The sequence below is a fragment of the Apteryx mantelli genome, chromosome 25, assembly GCF_036417845.1.
Source record: "Apteryx mantelli isolate bAptMan1 chromosome 25, bAptMan1.hap1, whole genome shotgun sequence".
Classification (NCBI taxonomy): Eukaryota; Metazoa; Chordata; class Aves; order Apterygiformes; family Apterygidae; genus Apteryx; species Apteryx mantelli.
In genome coordinates this window covers 4,743,937-4,760,246 of record NC_090002.1, presented here as the reverse complement: position 1 = coordinate 4,760,246, position 16,310 = coordinate 4,743,937, and the positions used below count along the sequence as shown (strand labels likewise).

At 42.2% G+C, this 16,310-nt stretch overlaps 1 protein-coding gene across 2 annotated transcripts in view; it reads right to left on the bottom strand.

Annotated features, from left to right (window-relative positions):
- The window catches only part of LZTR1 (leucine zipper like post translational regulator 1), a 39,370-nt gene that overhangs the window by 2,692 nt on the left and 20,368 nt on the right, over nucleotides 1-16,310 (bottom strand). For both annotated transcript variants that reach the window (XM_067310417.1, XM_067310418.1), the window contains 10 exons: nucleotides 12,538-12,648; nucleotides 12,006-12,098; nucleotides 10,932-11,027; nucleotides 9,667-9,850; nucleotides 7,566-7,735; nucleotides 5,089-5,245; nucleotides 3,533-3,659; nucleotides 2,215-2,364; nucleotides 1,893-1,998; nucleotides 1,151-1,231 (listed from right to left, as the gene is read on the bottom strand). In XM_067310417.1, the coding sequence (XP_067166518.1) occupies nucleotides 1,151-1,231; nucleotides 1,893-1,998; nucleotides 2,215-2,364; nucleotides 3,533-3,659; nucleotides 5,089-5,245; nucleotides 7,566-7,735; nucleotides 9,667-9,850; nucleotides 10,932-11,027; nucleotides 12,006-12,098; nucleotides 12,538-12,648 (1,275 nt within the window). The remainder of the gene's footprint in view (nucleotides 1-1,150; nucleotides 1,232-1,892; nucleotides 1,999-2,214; nucleotides 2,365-3,532; nucleotides 3,660-5,088; nucleotides 5,246-7,565; nucleotides 7,736-9,666; nucleotides 9,851-10,931; nucleotides 11,028-12,005; nucleotides 12,099-12,537; nucleotides 12,649-16,310) is intronic.

The following is a 16,310-nucleotide window of genomic DNA, read 5'->3' as shown; positions in this document are numbered from 1 at the left end:
TATAGTGCACTGATCTCACACTCCAGGAGATGTCCCAGTGACCAGGCTACTCTGTAATTTGCAGTGGGATCATTTTCCAGCCTTATGCTGAAGCTGGGCCACTCCACAAGATTCACAAGGCCAGAAGAAAACAAGTAAGATGAAGCTGGGAGCTGTAAGCTAGTGCTGAGAAGCCTCCACTGGGTGTGGGGTTACTGAACACTGGCTCCACTCTCAAAGCTTTTTCTGCACTTTTAGTCATTTCTGAATGTAAAATGCATTACCCTTGGGCAACTTTAGCATTTAATAAAGAGCCTGAATACCTCCCACTGAATATCTCATCTCTAGGTACAAACTGGACCTAACGGTGTTTTCCTTCCCCATGGGCAGAAGTGGGAGGACTGGGAGATTAAATATATTGATGATGGCAAGCTACTCAAATACTAAGCAGGGAATTATTATCAATAAATGTGTAGCATCCAGAAGTCCCAATTCCCAGTCTCTGTGATTTATCTAGCAGTTTTCCCTATGCTAATAGTTCTGCAATGAACTGATGACACGCTGGGAAGCTCTCACGGAGGGATCATATCTCGTATGATACAACTAAATGACAATACCATATTCTCTCAAGTGAGGACAGGAGTATCAGCTCTTGACCCTTTCTATGACTAATGCATCATCCTGTGTGTCACAACCATGGAAACCACAGAAAGCCCAGCATGGTAATCTGCTTTATGAGCACACGACAATATAATCTCTATGACAGGGAGAACACTTCAACAGAAATGTGAACAGCGCACTCGTAACTGCTAGTGAAAGGGAGAGATTTGTGTATTGGATACATGGCAAACTGATCTCGTCATACACATGAGATCCCCGCGATGGCACGGCACAAAATTAAGAGCTGAGAAAGAACTGGAAATGGAGGTAATTCTAGGTAACTGTTTTGGAAGGTCTTCACATCTCCAAACTAGGCTGTTCTATTCTTTTATTTATTTTTTAGTGGGAAAAAGTATGCCCAGCAGATTTGTCGCTGCGTGTCAGTGACAGCCAGGCAGCTTCAGCTGTCTCACAGGAGCAAAAGAAATGGATTCCCACATTAAGGTGTCTTTAACCACCGTAGTGACAGAGGACAGCAGGTCTCAAGAGCCCCAAAAAAGATGCAACCAACCTTGGTGAACTGGTGAACGATGATGTGCAGGCAGTGCCTCTTCATGTCCAGGGCTTGGGTCTTGTCAGCTGCCTCTAAAATCTACGGCAAAAGCAAACCAAGATGTGATTTGCCTTCTGCGTTGCTCGGACGAACGGTACACCGTACACTAACGACCCCCACAGAAGATACGGAAACAAGGCTGCTCAAGGCTGCGTTCCTGCATATGTGTGACCCATTCAGGGCCACCACCATTAGGAAGGTTTGCGCAGTCTCCCTGAATGTCACTTTGGTAGCGATTCAGTGAACTGGCACTGGGGGTACCACAACAAGGGATATGATGAAGTGCAAAGTGATTTATTCAAGAAAGTAGCTCATAAGACCTATTGCATCAGATGACCATACCAGAGCACTGTCTTGATAACGTGGTTACGCACTAGGCACCTGCAGAACTGGACAGGCAGCAGGCAGGCATAATTTAGGAAGAGGAGGGGCTTTATAGTTTTATAATGTATTCCAGTATTATTACACTTTTCATGCTCTCCCGTACAAACGTGGCCCTAATTCCAACACATTCAAAGACCTCCCTAAAAAAAAAACCCCATACTATCTTTACCTTAAAAGGTACACGCATTTACACTCTACAGCTTTAAGTCAAAAATTTGTGTCAAAAAAGAATAAACTCTAGGTTTATTTGACTAGGCCCTCTGGCTTTCTGGTATTTAAGACAAGTGACTAATTAAAGCTACTTGGGGACAATTACCTGGAGTACATTTTCCACTGTGACATTCATTTCTAGATTCTGCTTACAATAGGCTTGCAGTCTGTTGTTGGAGAAACCATAATAGTAAGGTGCAGCAAAGAGATAGCTGTTAATCCCATTAAGGAAAAAAACACAAAGCAAAGGTAACAGTAACTGATCATAAATACAATGCAATGGCAGAAGTTAAAAACGCAATGCATATTAATGCAACACTGACAAATAATCCTCCCAGGTTGTGCCTGGCTATCTAGAGCAAATGGAAGTTGAGGTGCTGTATATGCACTTTAAACAGCTTCTTCAATTACTTTAGATTAAAGGATACAGGGAATCCTCAGGAGGCATGTTTACTTCTCCATAATAGATATATCTAAGCATAGATTCAAACGCTTGCTTGCTGGGAACCATTTCGCCTATAGAAATATTTACTTGCCCATCTTCCGGCATGAAGGAACGGAACATGGCTTCAAAGTAACTGGAAAAGGAAATAAAATTAATGTAATACACAAGCTCTGTGGATCACATTCTGCAGACAGATGGTTTAACCCAGTATTGTTCGAAGGCAGCTGCTAAGCACTGCAGCTTCCAAATAAGTAATTTCAGCTGACAACCTGGGGTAAAATATTGCTAAATTGCTATGCTTCATATAGGTCTGCCTGTGAGAGAACTCCAAACATAATCCCCATCATTTCCAACAACACTACCTGGAATTTGTCTCTGTTTCTTGAAAATTAGGACACGCAGTGCTCTGATTTTTGTCTAATTTGCGTAAGACCTACTAGACAGCTTAAATCACTGCGAGTTTCCTTGGTATCTACAGGCTGTGACCGCCAGTCACGCAGGCTTGTTTTAAAGTTGTGAGACGCTTCTGGGAAAATGCTCAGGTAACTAATACTGAATATTATTACTGGGATGGGAGAAAATTTTCTGTTGCTATTTGAAGTGGAAATTTTATGTGAATGCTTAATGTCCTGCAGCATGTAAATGCGTGCATATATACAACATTCTCTGTGCAAGTGAGGGACAAACCCACTTCATCCATGTACCGAGGAGGGAGAATAATAAGCATCATTAGCAGAGCGAACTCCTTGCCCCCGTGACAACGTATGGGAACAATCTAGTCTCTGTCACACACCATTTTTTTCTATGCTTGCTCATACCTGGTCTTAAACTTCAGCCAGTGAGAAAGAGATACATAGGTTCCACATAACCTAAAATGGATGTTCACCATCAGAGGATTCTTTCTGACCGCAGTGGACACTGTTGCTTTCCACTTCCTTAAAAAAGTCTTATACTTTACACCCTCTTTCCCTCCTTGTGATTTAACTGATTCTTTGTCTTGCAATGTAGCTTCCTAAACATCATCTGGAGCATCCCTACAGTTTTAATTTCCTCCTGTCTTTCCCTGCTGGGTATCGAATTGAAAAATATTTAATCATTGTTGCTTAAAGGCTTATTGCACTTACCGAGCAAAGCTGCATCTTATGCACATACAAATTTCCTCCCTGCCTCCTATAAAAAGCAAGCTGACCCACACACTGCACAGCGCTGAATTTTGCACATACAATATTTGTTACAGTTCTAATGAACAGTGACTCATTTAAAGGAATTTCCAGTTTCACTCGTAGGGCAAAGGCTCTCACCTGGAACGGGCTGCTAGGATTGCTTTATGGGCTGGCCGTGGGTGGCCATCTAGGAGAAGGATGATATCGCAGAATTCAATCCCAGCTCCTTCTAGGTAAGCCTTCATGTCCTGAATTAAAGATGTTCCTGAAAGCCAACGCAGTGAAATAGTTAAAAAAAAAGATGCGATAGTGCCAAGTAGCCAGGTGATACCCAACTAATACAAGGCCAAATCATAGCTACAGGCTCCCTTTCCTTTGGGACCTGCGGGGTGACTGGCAGGCAGGCCCTTTCTCCGAAATGAGCTTCGTCCTTCCCCACCACAGTCCATTACCTACTGCCTATCCCAGAAGCATACCCAGCAGCTCTGTTTTCAAACTGCTGACAGCAAGCACTGGCAGTGAGCCAGCCTTTATACATAAAGAAAGGTGATTTTTCCCTACCTCTTCATTTCCAAGTACCCGGAATATAAAATTTTGTCTCTTTGCTTAAATGGAAAAGTTTTCCTCAATCTTTAATAAAGGCTGCTTCTATCCAACATTTTAGTTAGCCTTGAAAATAATGATAATTGAAAAATAGAGCAATCATTCAAGTCTGATCCAAACACATCCCTCATTTCAAAGTTCAGCTTTCAATTTTTTTGGTGTTTGGATCTCTAGCACCTTTTCGTTTCTAGGTATAGAGGCTGGCTATGCCATCTTCCAGGACAGCGCATGTCTCTTCTTCCTGGGACAACTGTCAGCCAAAGGCTTTCCACTTGACCTTCCAGGAGGACTAGCATCCCCCATCTACTACTCCAGGACACGATTCTTTTTGCGCAGTATTCCAAAGCAATACTGGCAATGCCTCTGAACTCTGGGGCCTCAGCAAATTTCATTATTGCATTTCTTTTTTTGGCCTCAGGATGATAAAATCTTAAATAAGGCTATTCCCAAATCGGTCCTCGATGAATTCTATAACAGAATTGTAAATCAATTCTTCTCCTTCCAGCACAATCACAGAATGAAAAATGAAAGGCATGACTGTTAGTACAAGTTATTTATCTTCTCTCAGTCTTCTCCTCCCTACCTTCTCTTCTCTTCTTCCATTAACTTTTTTGGGGGGGTTATTTTTTCCATGCTTTTTTTCCTTTCTCTCTCATAAGGTCTGTCCTGTCAGCACTGGCTTACTCCCAAGATCCTCTTCCTCACTGCTGCTCCTTCTTTGGTGACAATTTATGAGCAGGCCAACTTCCCCCCCTCAGCTTTGTTACCTTCTTGTTCACTTTAACTGAATCCCTACTGCCTTTTTGTTGAATCCTTCTTTAAATCCTTCCATTCCTTCTGCCTCTCTGAACAGATTCAGGATACTCGATTCTTATATATTCTTAATTTATATCGCATGGAGAACATGACTAAATACAACATGACCCTTCAGGTATTTTGATGGGGACAATGTTCTGATTGAAGTTCACTGGAGAAAGAACTGGAGTGCTCTTTCTTGGTCTGCGAAGCAGAATAAGCACAGCTTAAACTAAACACATCACTAGCAGCTCAAAAACACCACAACTAGTATTTTTATGGGACATAAAAGTTACCAATATCAAGCGGCTGATCGGAATGTGTTCGAACGGGAGGTTGCTGTTTTCTCCGTACAATCTCCACTATGAGGGATGAGGAAAGATGTTCAAACTCCTTCATCATTATCACCTGATTAAAATGTGATTCTTTCACCACAAAGTTCAGGCAATGTTCCTTAAAGAATAATTAAAAAAAACACGGTTTACTCATATGAAGAAATCTTACAGCATCACATAAATTAGGAAAAAAACCTCCCATTTCAAAATCTAACCGATTTTTTTCTGGTGGCAATATCAATTATCAGCATAACCAGCCAGCTTGATCTTCATTAATTGTTCATAATCACCCACTGCAATCAAATAATACAATAATTGTATTGTTTGCAGTGCTGCAGCTGTCCCCTATGTTGTAGAAACCGTCTCTCTTAAGGATGAGTTGTTCAGTTCTCAGATATCCCATATGAGGGAAATGGATTCTTCTCAGACAGCCATAGCCATCAGGAATACATCTCTTTGCCTTACGTGCTGCAACCCAAAGGCATAAGGAGCAGAGCAGGCCCTATTGTCCCTTAGTCATTTTAGAAGCCCCAAATCCCAGAGGAGCAGCACTGTGCAGAAGTGGAGAATGACAACAGCTCGTGACATCTAGAGGATGACATGTCCTGAAGAACCGCGTTACACAGGTAAAGAGCTGCCCTTTTCTTGCGACCATCCACATGGATGCCACAGCCGGAACTGTCAAACACTGATTCTTTCCTCACCAGGAGATCATTTAGGCTCCTGCCTGAACAGGAAATTCAGGACAGTTCTAAGTGTCTAGAAAAACCCGACTAAGAAATAACAATGAGGAGAAGATTAATTGACTTCCATCAAGCTACTCTGAAGTTTTCTAAAAATAGGACTCACAGGCGATGCCAAAAAGCTCACAGAGCTAACGAAGATTGGTTGCTCTCTCATAATAATAATCTGTACGATTAGATACCCAAAGTTAATTAGAAGGTGAAAGAGATCTTAATAGTATCCACTAAGGGTACAAATAGTTTTCAGGATTTCCTAAAGGATCTTGTCCAGATTTTGACTTAAACTTTTCTTGAAAGGTTGCAAACAGTGTGAAAGAACTCTTGCAGGTTCTTGTATTACAAAGTTGCTAGAGAAATCAATGAGACTGAAAGGTGACAAATGAACCAGACCTAATGTTCAACAGTTAAAGAAATAAAAAAAAAAGGCACTGCTTTTGCCAGTGTGAACCGAGGCTTTCTATCTATCTAACTACAGGACATCCTCATAAGCAAATAAATATAATCTCAGCCAGCTCATTGTAGGGTGAGTACGCAATTCACTTGAAGAATAATTCCTGATTTCTGTTTTCCGCCAAGTTATTTCAGCTGGGATCCACACGGATCCGTCCAGACCTGTCCACAAAATGTTTTAAATAATGATTAGGATGCTAGAAAAGAGAGTAGCCTTCTGCAGATGACACCTAGCCACGAGGAATAACAAGCACTTGAGAGGACAGGATGCCAATTCAAAATGATCCTGAGCAACTGGAGCGACACGGAAAAGCCCCTCACACCCTGTTGGTAGCTAAGGCAGGTGGAGGTAGCTGATTTATCTGAAATTATTGACAGCAGATCCGTGGGGGCTGAGATGTTCAGTTCCTGAGCTTCTGGGCAGCTGATGGCACCATGGTCCTATGCACCAAAGGCTGTGCCAGCATTTACCTAACTGCTGCTGGCTCTGCTGCTGTCTTACCGGATTTCCTTTGCCCAAACCCAGTGCATAGAGTCCCTGAGGAAATGCTGGGGTGTATTTGTCTAGCCCCACTCCGGCTGTAACTGTCAACTTTATTTCCACAGGCTGTGGACACGTGCACAGGCTGCTCAAACAGGCATTGCATGAATCTTGCATTGACTCTTGGACTTGGGTGGAGGACATTCTTCTCTGAAGTTTTAAGGAGAATTGGCTCTGGCTGCCCTCAGTAGGAACCAGACCATGACAGCACAAGCACGGTCTGAAGCCTCTGCCATGAGGGTCAGCAAATGTCTCCAAGTCCTTGCCCCACTACATGGAGATGGAGAATCGCCACCACATTTTGTTTTTCAGTAGATTGTTTTTAGACTAAATGCAGGAAAACAGAATTTCATTTTTCATCAGATCAGGTGAAAGAACCTGTTTGCAGTCTCTGCAAAAAACAGTGGGACCAGAAAATGCACTGGTTCCATCTTGCTACAATGAGAGGGAATTGATAAAGAACCAAAGTCACTCTGCCCTTTACATCCTACAGGGTAGATAAGCAAACATAGCTAACGCTTGTTAAAGAAAACCTACGTAATACGAGCATCTGGAGCACAATCCACGCTAATATATACTTCAGCAACTACAGTTATAGGGAAGAATTGCACTTGCAAAAGCTGACAGCTTTATAAAACATTAATTACATCAAGATTTTTTTTTTTCATTTCTTATCAGTTACTTTGTATGCAAAACGTGATCACCTTTAGCTGATCCAGCTGAAGCTTGTTAGCGTTTTCACACACAATGAGCACATTCTGCAGATCTACAGATGCTTCAATATATTGAAGGCAGAGCTGTTCCAGTCGAGAGAGCTTGAAGTTTAAGGCTAGTTTGTATACATCCATAATAAGTAACACATCCTGCACATGACCTGCAATTACAAGAGATAACAATGCCTCTCCATATCTCTAGAGAGTTCAAAGAGAAAAGAAAAACCCTTTCTCAAAATAATTTTTAGTATCAACCTGAATGGGCAGAGATGAGTGAAGTATTTTTAGGAGCAAAAAAATCCATTGCTTCTTCGACTAAATCAAGAACTGGTACTAAAAAAAGGAGCGAGCGGTCTTTCAAAACCGAGGGATGAAAGCAGCTGCCCCAAAACACTTTTCAGACTAAGGTTTTGTGTCAATCTGGAACCCAATTGTACAAAACCCTCAGAAGAAAGCGAAGTCCCTAAACTCACTAACGAGCTGGCACGCAAGCAGCCTGATTTTCCAACGTGCCAAACTCCTAACAGCTCTGTTGAAGTCCCCGGTATTAATGCAGTGTTAGCAATCAGCTCCCCAATTTTGACAGGCCCTTATGAAAACAGGCTGGGCTTGTGCAGGTAAACACAGGTCTAGAAGAGAGGGCTGAAGGCCGAGAGGGGCGGCGGGGACCCAGGCTGACTACTGCAACAGGGATACTGGGACACTAAAACAAGAAAGAAGCCGCAGCCTTTGCTTTTCTCATGGGGGATCTCTGCCCATCTGCCGTAACTACTTTTTGATAGAGAAAAGCCTTCTTGCATGTCACGCGGCTTCCCTGTGTCTAATAAGGAAAATCTCATTTGATAGGCATGCTCAATTCTATTAGCGCATCCTCCGAAAGGATCCCCCGAGGTGCTGCCCTCTGAACTAAGAGGAGCAACCAGGAATACGTATAGTCCGAACAGGGCCATTGGAGGATCGCAGCAGATTAATAGCACTGTAGAAAGGTGAGCACTAAGGAGAACGTTTGAGGGGTTGGGGAGAAAGCTGCCTGGGAAGCCTGTAACAAAGGGAGAAGTTCAACGTGCTAATCCCTTCTTTAGTCTGATTCTGCCCCGCAATGGATGCGCTGAGAATTAACCAAGTGGCTAAGAGCGGGATGTGGCAATGCTGGCAGAAACCAGTGAGATTTGCTTGTCCCCATTAATTAGGCTTGCTCTGAGACATGCCACCATGCAGAGAAAGCCTGTAGATAGCTTCCTAGGGACAACCGCATACAAATTAATATTTTCCTGAGAAATACCTTATTCAAGAAAGGAATGATCTTGGATTAAAACTGAAGCAAAGCTTCCGGGGTTAGGATAGACATACCTCAGTTTAAAGGACTGTGTCAGGTGGCTGCAGCTTGCCCAGTCCCCACCAACTAGAGTTCCCCCAGCGTATCCCATTCTCGCTCCCACAGCCCAGCAGAGCTCATCGCTCAATCATAGCCATGAGTTGGTTTTGCTATGTCAGAGCAGAGTGGTCTCCGGCTATTACCTCTCAGCCACCAACTATTTTTAACTCAGGCATCTTCAGTGAATGCATCTAATGGATTTTTCTTTCTTGAGGTGTTCCTTTGGACTGACATTTTGAAGAGAGGATGAATACTGGCTTGCTCTGCCTTTCTGTGCAGCAGCCTCAGTTTGTAAGGGGCCAAGGAAATAAGTTCTTCCAAGCAGGCTGCTGTAATGCAGCGCCTGTTTAATGTAATGGATAATTTTCTTGTGAGCAGATGAGTTTTCCTGCAATTTCCACTGTGAAATGTATCAAAATTTACCAAGCAAAACTTGCACTCCTACACGGTTTAAGATTTACCCCCCACTTCTCTGGTTCAAAATACCATGATTTTTTTTTACATCTTTTTGGAAAGATGAAGAACCTATTTTTCCTTGGTATTTGAAAAGAATCAGGAAACACTGAAGCACTGAACAGTATGCTTTGACAGAAGTTTGCAATACACTTTTTTAATCTCAGGTAAGTAATTAGGTGCTAAGAGCTTAATCCTGCTCCATACCAAAGTAAATGTCTGCTCCCAAGTTGCTAGTATTATGTTTGCATCCTGCTGTCCTACCTTTGCGGGGGTATTTTATTTTATCCGTATACAGAAATTGCATGAGCACCTCGAAGGGTTGGGCTTCTGCCTCTCGGATGGGCACTTCCAGGAGAGGCTGCAGGCGGCACAGCTTGACATTTCCACCAATCCCATCCTTCTGACACACCGCATTTCCCTCATCTTCAATATCTTGCTTTGATTTCTAATGAGACAAGAAAAAACACTTAAACATGACAATGAGGTTGTGTCAGCCCATACACACTACCATCAAGCCAGAGGAAAGATCCTTCTTATTCCTGCACAATCTTCAAGCTCCAAAATATAATAAGGAACGCACGTACCTCAGACTTGCTGTTCCCTGTCCTGTTGCAAAACCAGATCAGAATAAATGAGAGCACCTGGATAAACCTCAAAAATAGGACTGCAGAAAAAGGGAGGAATAAACTGCACAGAGCTCAGCATCAGCAGCTCCACTTCACAGCCAAGAGAGAAGAAAGACGTAGCAGCAAGTTCCACAGAGCCCTGCCTTGCAGAGGCAGAGCACAAAGTGCTGTGCAAAAGTATTTTAAGCCTGTTACTTCAAAGTTTCAGTTTGACAGCCCTTTCCCTGCAGCCTTTTCCAGGGAAGATGGAGGGCTGTGGGGTAGCAAAGCAATTAGCAAAGGGGCAATGAAGCATCCGTGTGTCCTGCTGTAGGTGTCTTCTCTTCATGTTCTTCTCGCTGCTACCACTTCCTCAAAAACAACTAAATGTTTGCTGCTGAAAAGCTGTAGGGAGTTAAAGTTAACAGACAATGCTCCACGTGAACCAGACCTTCAACTTCGGAAAACCAGGAAATACTAAGGTACAAGGAACACAGTCAGTCTCAAAATCTTAACTCTGCCTTCTCTCCAATCTGTCTGATCTTGCAGGCCATCCCCAACCGCATGCAGCCCTTGCCCTCCCCAGAGTACGGGGTAAGTCTACCTCTCTAGGGGTATGCTACAAGATTAGAACAGACAGCTAAGAGAGCTCCCACAAACCGTTCTGCCAAATCCGGATAACCGGATTAACTTTGGTTCCTCCGCGTTATGCTCCTCGCCTGGCCTCACACACATGCAATATCCCGTGTTAATACTAACTATCCACTCTATTGCACTGGCCCAACATCACCTGAGCATCAGATGCTGATCTGCTCCTACATCTGTCTCAGCAAACGTTATTTTTTTCCTAACAATTTTATTTCCAAAATTGGACAGAATAAGTATTACCTTGCCGCAAGACTACTGCTCTGAAATACTTGCCTGTTTCAATCTCTCCCTTGCCTGTATGATTTTCTTTTTCAGCCACTTGCAGCGAGCCGTAACAATCGCAGTATGTCCTCGGACTCGTTCTTCCTTCTGTCAAAGGCAAAGCAAGAGCACATAACAAACTTTTATTTACAAATCACATGATGGTGGAAGATGGCAGAAGCAGTAGAAACCTGGGCTGAACTCTTGGTTACCATACGTTTACTTTAAGTTAGAACCGAAGGCAACCTTACATCTGCTCTGCACATCCAGATGAGATTCAACAGCTATTTTCCCTAAAGGTTTAGCAATGGCAAAAATTATTTGGAAAGTCTTTGTTATGTTCCCTGAGTAGAAGCTGTTGCATAGGTTCAGATCTTCAGATCTTGCTTCTTAGCCCTACATCTGATTTACAGTTTAATTGTCTTCTTTCAGAGCAACAGTATGCTTGTTTGCTATTGTTCTTTATAATCTATTTAATCTGTTATTGTGGGGTATCATCTGATCTCTGCAAAGTCTTCTACTACAATGTTTTTGTAAAAAGGAATGCAGTTAAGCTCAAATTTTTCATGTTTATTCTAAGGAAAAAGCTCTTTTTAAAATTTGATAATTGTTTTCATTATTGGAGAACGAACAACATTCCTCTGCACTGCTTTATCTCATTCCATTTTATTTCAATAATTAAAAATGGCTCCTGAAATGGATCTGCAAAACACTGACCTGCTCTTCCCAGGAGACAGCTGGGACCTCTGAGGACAGAGGTCCCTAGTTTCATTTTCATACTGCAATTACAAATAAAGTACGCTGATAAATTCCAGTTATGTCTCAGTGACCCACAGATTTTCTGTTTAAAAGTTTCCAAAGCTTTTTTCTCCTTTGCAGTTTTATAAATTTACCTGGATTAGTGTAATTTACTAAACCAGAAAGATAACATTTTCACCAGTGCCTCTCTCAACCTCATTCCAGGGTTTCTGGCCCAAACATAGTACAACTTGTTTTTTCTCAACAAGCACGCTACGCATGCACACACCTGTGTCACACACTCATTTGGTCAAACTGCAACACCATTTTTAACTAAAATACACTCACCTCTCCCAAAACAAATTCCAAGTCACTGAACTGCCTGTTTTCCCATAGCCTTCCATAATCCTCATGTAGCGTGCACTTTGGGTAACAGGAAAACTAAAAGAAAAACCAAACGCAAGACTTATTTTTATTCATTTCAATGGGCTACCTCCAAAAGCACTGTAGTTGCAGACTATCACTGGATTTCCCCATTAACTTGACCTCAATGTAGTATGTAAACCATAGAAAATAGTAACAAACCAAGCATGCAAAGATTTCCTCTGGGGTGAGAGTAATGAAAGACAATGGAAGGTAACAAGCAAGAAATGTGTCTTATCACACAGGTTAGGATTTGGTGGCTAGGAGTCTCACCTGGTCTCAGAACCTGTTTGTGAGTCCCACACAATACAAAAACACTTGAGTGTGGGAGGAGGATTTGATCCGGCGCAAGGATCTCGCAATTTTACCATTTTTAATTCTTACAGGTCAGCAGGCAGCAGCAGCAGGACTCGCACAGAATTAATGCAGACGCTTGAGTCTGTTTATCCTAAATTACCTGGAACCTGTACATTTCTCCACTTCTAATGTTATTGTCCACGGTCCCACCGAAGATGTACATAGCGTCTGAGATAACGGCTGCAGCATGGAAGAGTCTCCCACTGGGTAACTAGGGAAAGAAAAGGACAAAATAGCTGAGGGAATAAATACAGCTTCTTTTTTCTCCCAGGAAGGAGGGCCTGTAACAGAGGAACAGTGAGAAGGGAAAGCCAAGGCAGTCTGAAGTGACACGACCGTTCGCATCCTAAGACTGCCATTTATTATGTTTTCGGATCGTTTCCTACTGTATGCAGAACATACCTTCCAGGCACATTTAAAATCACCTTTCCATTGCATCTTTTATTGTACATATGCATAGCTCTATGAATGACTCTTTACCAAATATACCATTTCCCAAGCACTATGAGTCAAAGCTAAGTTTTATGTAGAAAAATAAAACAGCCTTCTAGAGCTTCCAGACATTCTGCAAATGAGAGCAGTATATAAACTCAGAGCTTACTCTGAATATGGTCTGGAACTAAAGATGTAAACTGCCATTTATCTCAGCAGGATATTGAGCTCTGGGCCTCTAAAGGCGTATCTTTGCCATAGCTCGGTGAAGCGGAGCCACCCGGTTAACATACTCATCCAGCGACACCAGATTCTGCAAAGGAGCTCGACGGTGGAAGAGCCAGCACCGTGGAGTCAAGTCTCCTTTCTCCAAAACGCCAGGCCACCGCTAACCATTTCCATGGAAAATGAAGCCACCCCAGGGTACATGAAGCCTCAGCTGTTCATAGGACTGAGGGATCGGACAAGCTCATGTAACGCGGGCTTCAACTTGGTATTTTACAATCTGTGCATTTTTGAGGCGGGAAGGAATCACCACAAATCAAAGGTGCAGAGCGACCCTCTTGCACAGGACAGACCAGATTATTTTCACCTATTTTCCCGAGTTTCACACAAGCTGTCTGATCAAATGAGCACATCTCACTGAGATATCTAAAGCAAAATCTTCAAGCGATAGTGGTAACTTTTTTTTTTTTTGCTAGTTTTGATTAGGCTTGTTTCATCTTCCAAGCAGCAAATCTTGTTAAATCTTTGCCTATTAGATAAAAAGCCCTCTGGTATAAGAAATCTTTTCTTCTTGTACTTATTTATAGACTCTACTCAAGCAAACTCAGACTTGAAAAAATATTATGTTTATCCGGAGAGACATATTTTCCATGAAACCACGCTGACTGGCATTTTTCATTACCACAGAATTATCCCTGTTACCACAGCATCCCACAACGGCCTCATTTAGTTTGTTACTCACCCAGATTTTTATGACTTTTTTTCCCCATCAACCTACAGCTTTTAAGGATACAGCCCCCTTTACGGTGACTAATGCCTGTATTTTTTTGTTGTTGTTGTTCTCAAATGTACAGCCACAGATTTGGTCACCTTAAAAAGCATGTTCGCGCCATTTTAACAAGCAATCTAGATTAAATAAATAAGGTACCTTCTTTCTTTAGCATATTTAATGGATACTTTATCAGCAGCAAGTTTAAGTTTTCTTTGGTAAATACTCTGCTGAGATTATTGAACAATATTGATGTAACAGTAAATTCCTGCTGGGCCCCCAGTTGGTACCTCGCCAAAAGAGGATGATACTATAGGCAAATTTAATCCATTTTATATGGGCTATATTAAGTCTTTGTAGTAATCTCATTTTTCAGTCAGTGTGCCTTATTTGATTAATCAAATATATCATATAAGTTTAAAAATACATCAATTGATCCAGTGATCAACTGGAGCTCTAATCTCATCCCAAATTATGAAGATTGCTTACCAAGACCTAGTCCTGCAAAACTATGTGGGCTGACATTAGTTATATTATGTTTCTTACAACCAATACCCAAATCAAAAAAAAAACAAAAAAACTCTTCTATCTGAGATCAGATGCAGGCCATCCCACTTGCATTTATTCGGGTCATTCTCCCTCCTGTTTTTTTTATAAATAGCACTTCAGCTTTGCTTCTAATTGAAATAATTCTCTAATAGTAAAGGATTTGCTTTTAAAAAGCAGCCATTACAATTAACAATCATTTATGTTTTGCAATTAAAAAACCTATAGCATTTTCATAATTGATGCCAGAAAAGTAACACGAATCATCCGAACATTTCAACAGGTAAGACATTACCTGTTAGTCACTTCATATTTAACTCAAACGATCTATAAGGAACATTATAACAATGTTTTCTTGAATTGCAATGGTTGGTACCAGAGAGGCCAAGTAACCAAAGCCTTGCCACTTACTAATAACTTAGGCAACCCAACAACTCTACCTCTCAAATGTACGTATCCCATTTTTAAACTAAGTAGTAACAGAAATTTTAAGTATTAAAGGATAACCCAGAAGAAGGAAGGCCATATATAGTTCATCAAAACGCGCTGCAGCTGAGGGCTTCAGGATATTCATTTGGCTGAATCAGATTAGCAGAATTTGAGCCAGCACAAAGTTGGATGGCCAGAAATCCTCCTAGCAAGGGATGCTGCAGAGGAAAAGAGGAGACAAGGGACTTCACAAAAAACTGAAGCAGGACCACATAAACTACTACTTACAGGCCAAATTCAGCGGTCCAACTCTGGGATCCTGGAATTATGTGGGCTTATTTTAATTACCAGAGGTCAACAGCCATCGCTCTGCTCACAGTTCAAGGACTCCAGTGTTTCTCAGATACGTGCTGGTGAAATCATGCAGTTTGCCCTGCCTAAGACTGAGAGGCTGATTCTCATACAGGTTGCTTCAAACCTACCAAACGAACTGATTCTCAGCTTCTTTTACGCAGGTACGTTTACTATTGGTGTTTTCCTGACTACTGAAAACAAATCTCATCCCTGTGCTGGCCCATACAGTCAAATCTGATATGATAAAAAGCCCACGAATGTCAGTTTGTTCAAAGGTGGGGAAAAGCAGCAAGGTCTCGAATACAGCAAGTCTGTCTCAGGCTTTTAGAAAGTATCAGCATCAGCACGCTGCAGCGTTGCAGCCCCTGGACCACAATCCCCTCAGGGCCTGAAAGAGAGAACAGAAACCCCTAATCTCGACACACACTCGCTCTACTGCAAATAACCTTGTAGGCAGAGAAAGATCTACCATGATTTTTCCTAGCAACCAGTTTACTGCCAGGCTGCAAGCATAGTAGATGATGCAGTCTGGCCTCAGGACCAAAGGTGGGAGTTCAAACTCCACGGATAACACTTGTGTCCTGGGTTCCTCAAACTGCAGTTTACTTCTCAACCTTTTACAGCTGGGGGCAGTTAACAGCAAAACAGGTCTTAGAGTGAGCCAACGGTATTTCTGGTTGGGTTATGAAATGCACAATCTACCAAAGAAGTCCCACCTTTAGTGACCCACGCAATTTGGCTGCTGGCTTCTCTGGAGTCGCGACGTATGAAAGAGCTGACAGCCGTTAAGTGCGGACCGTCTTGGAAGGTCCCGTGCAACGACAACTGAGAAAGTAACGATTTTCTGTTTTCCACCATTAAGTCTACTATGGCCAGTACACTTCTTCAAACATTTCTAGAGTCCAGCTGCCTTTTCTGAAAAACTTCTTTGCCAACGAGACACAGTCGCGCGGTGCGACACTTGCTCTCCACTCCATACATCAGACCAGCAAGGCTTGAACCCATTGCTTGCTTCCGTAAGAGCAGAACTCTGTATTTGCTACCGTTTACCACTGGCTTCCGTGGCAAACATCTTTGCTGAATATTGGGACACAAGTCACACTTGCAGACTCATTAAT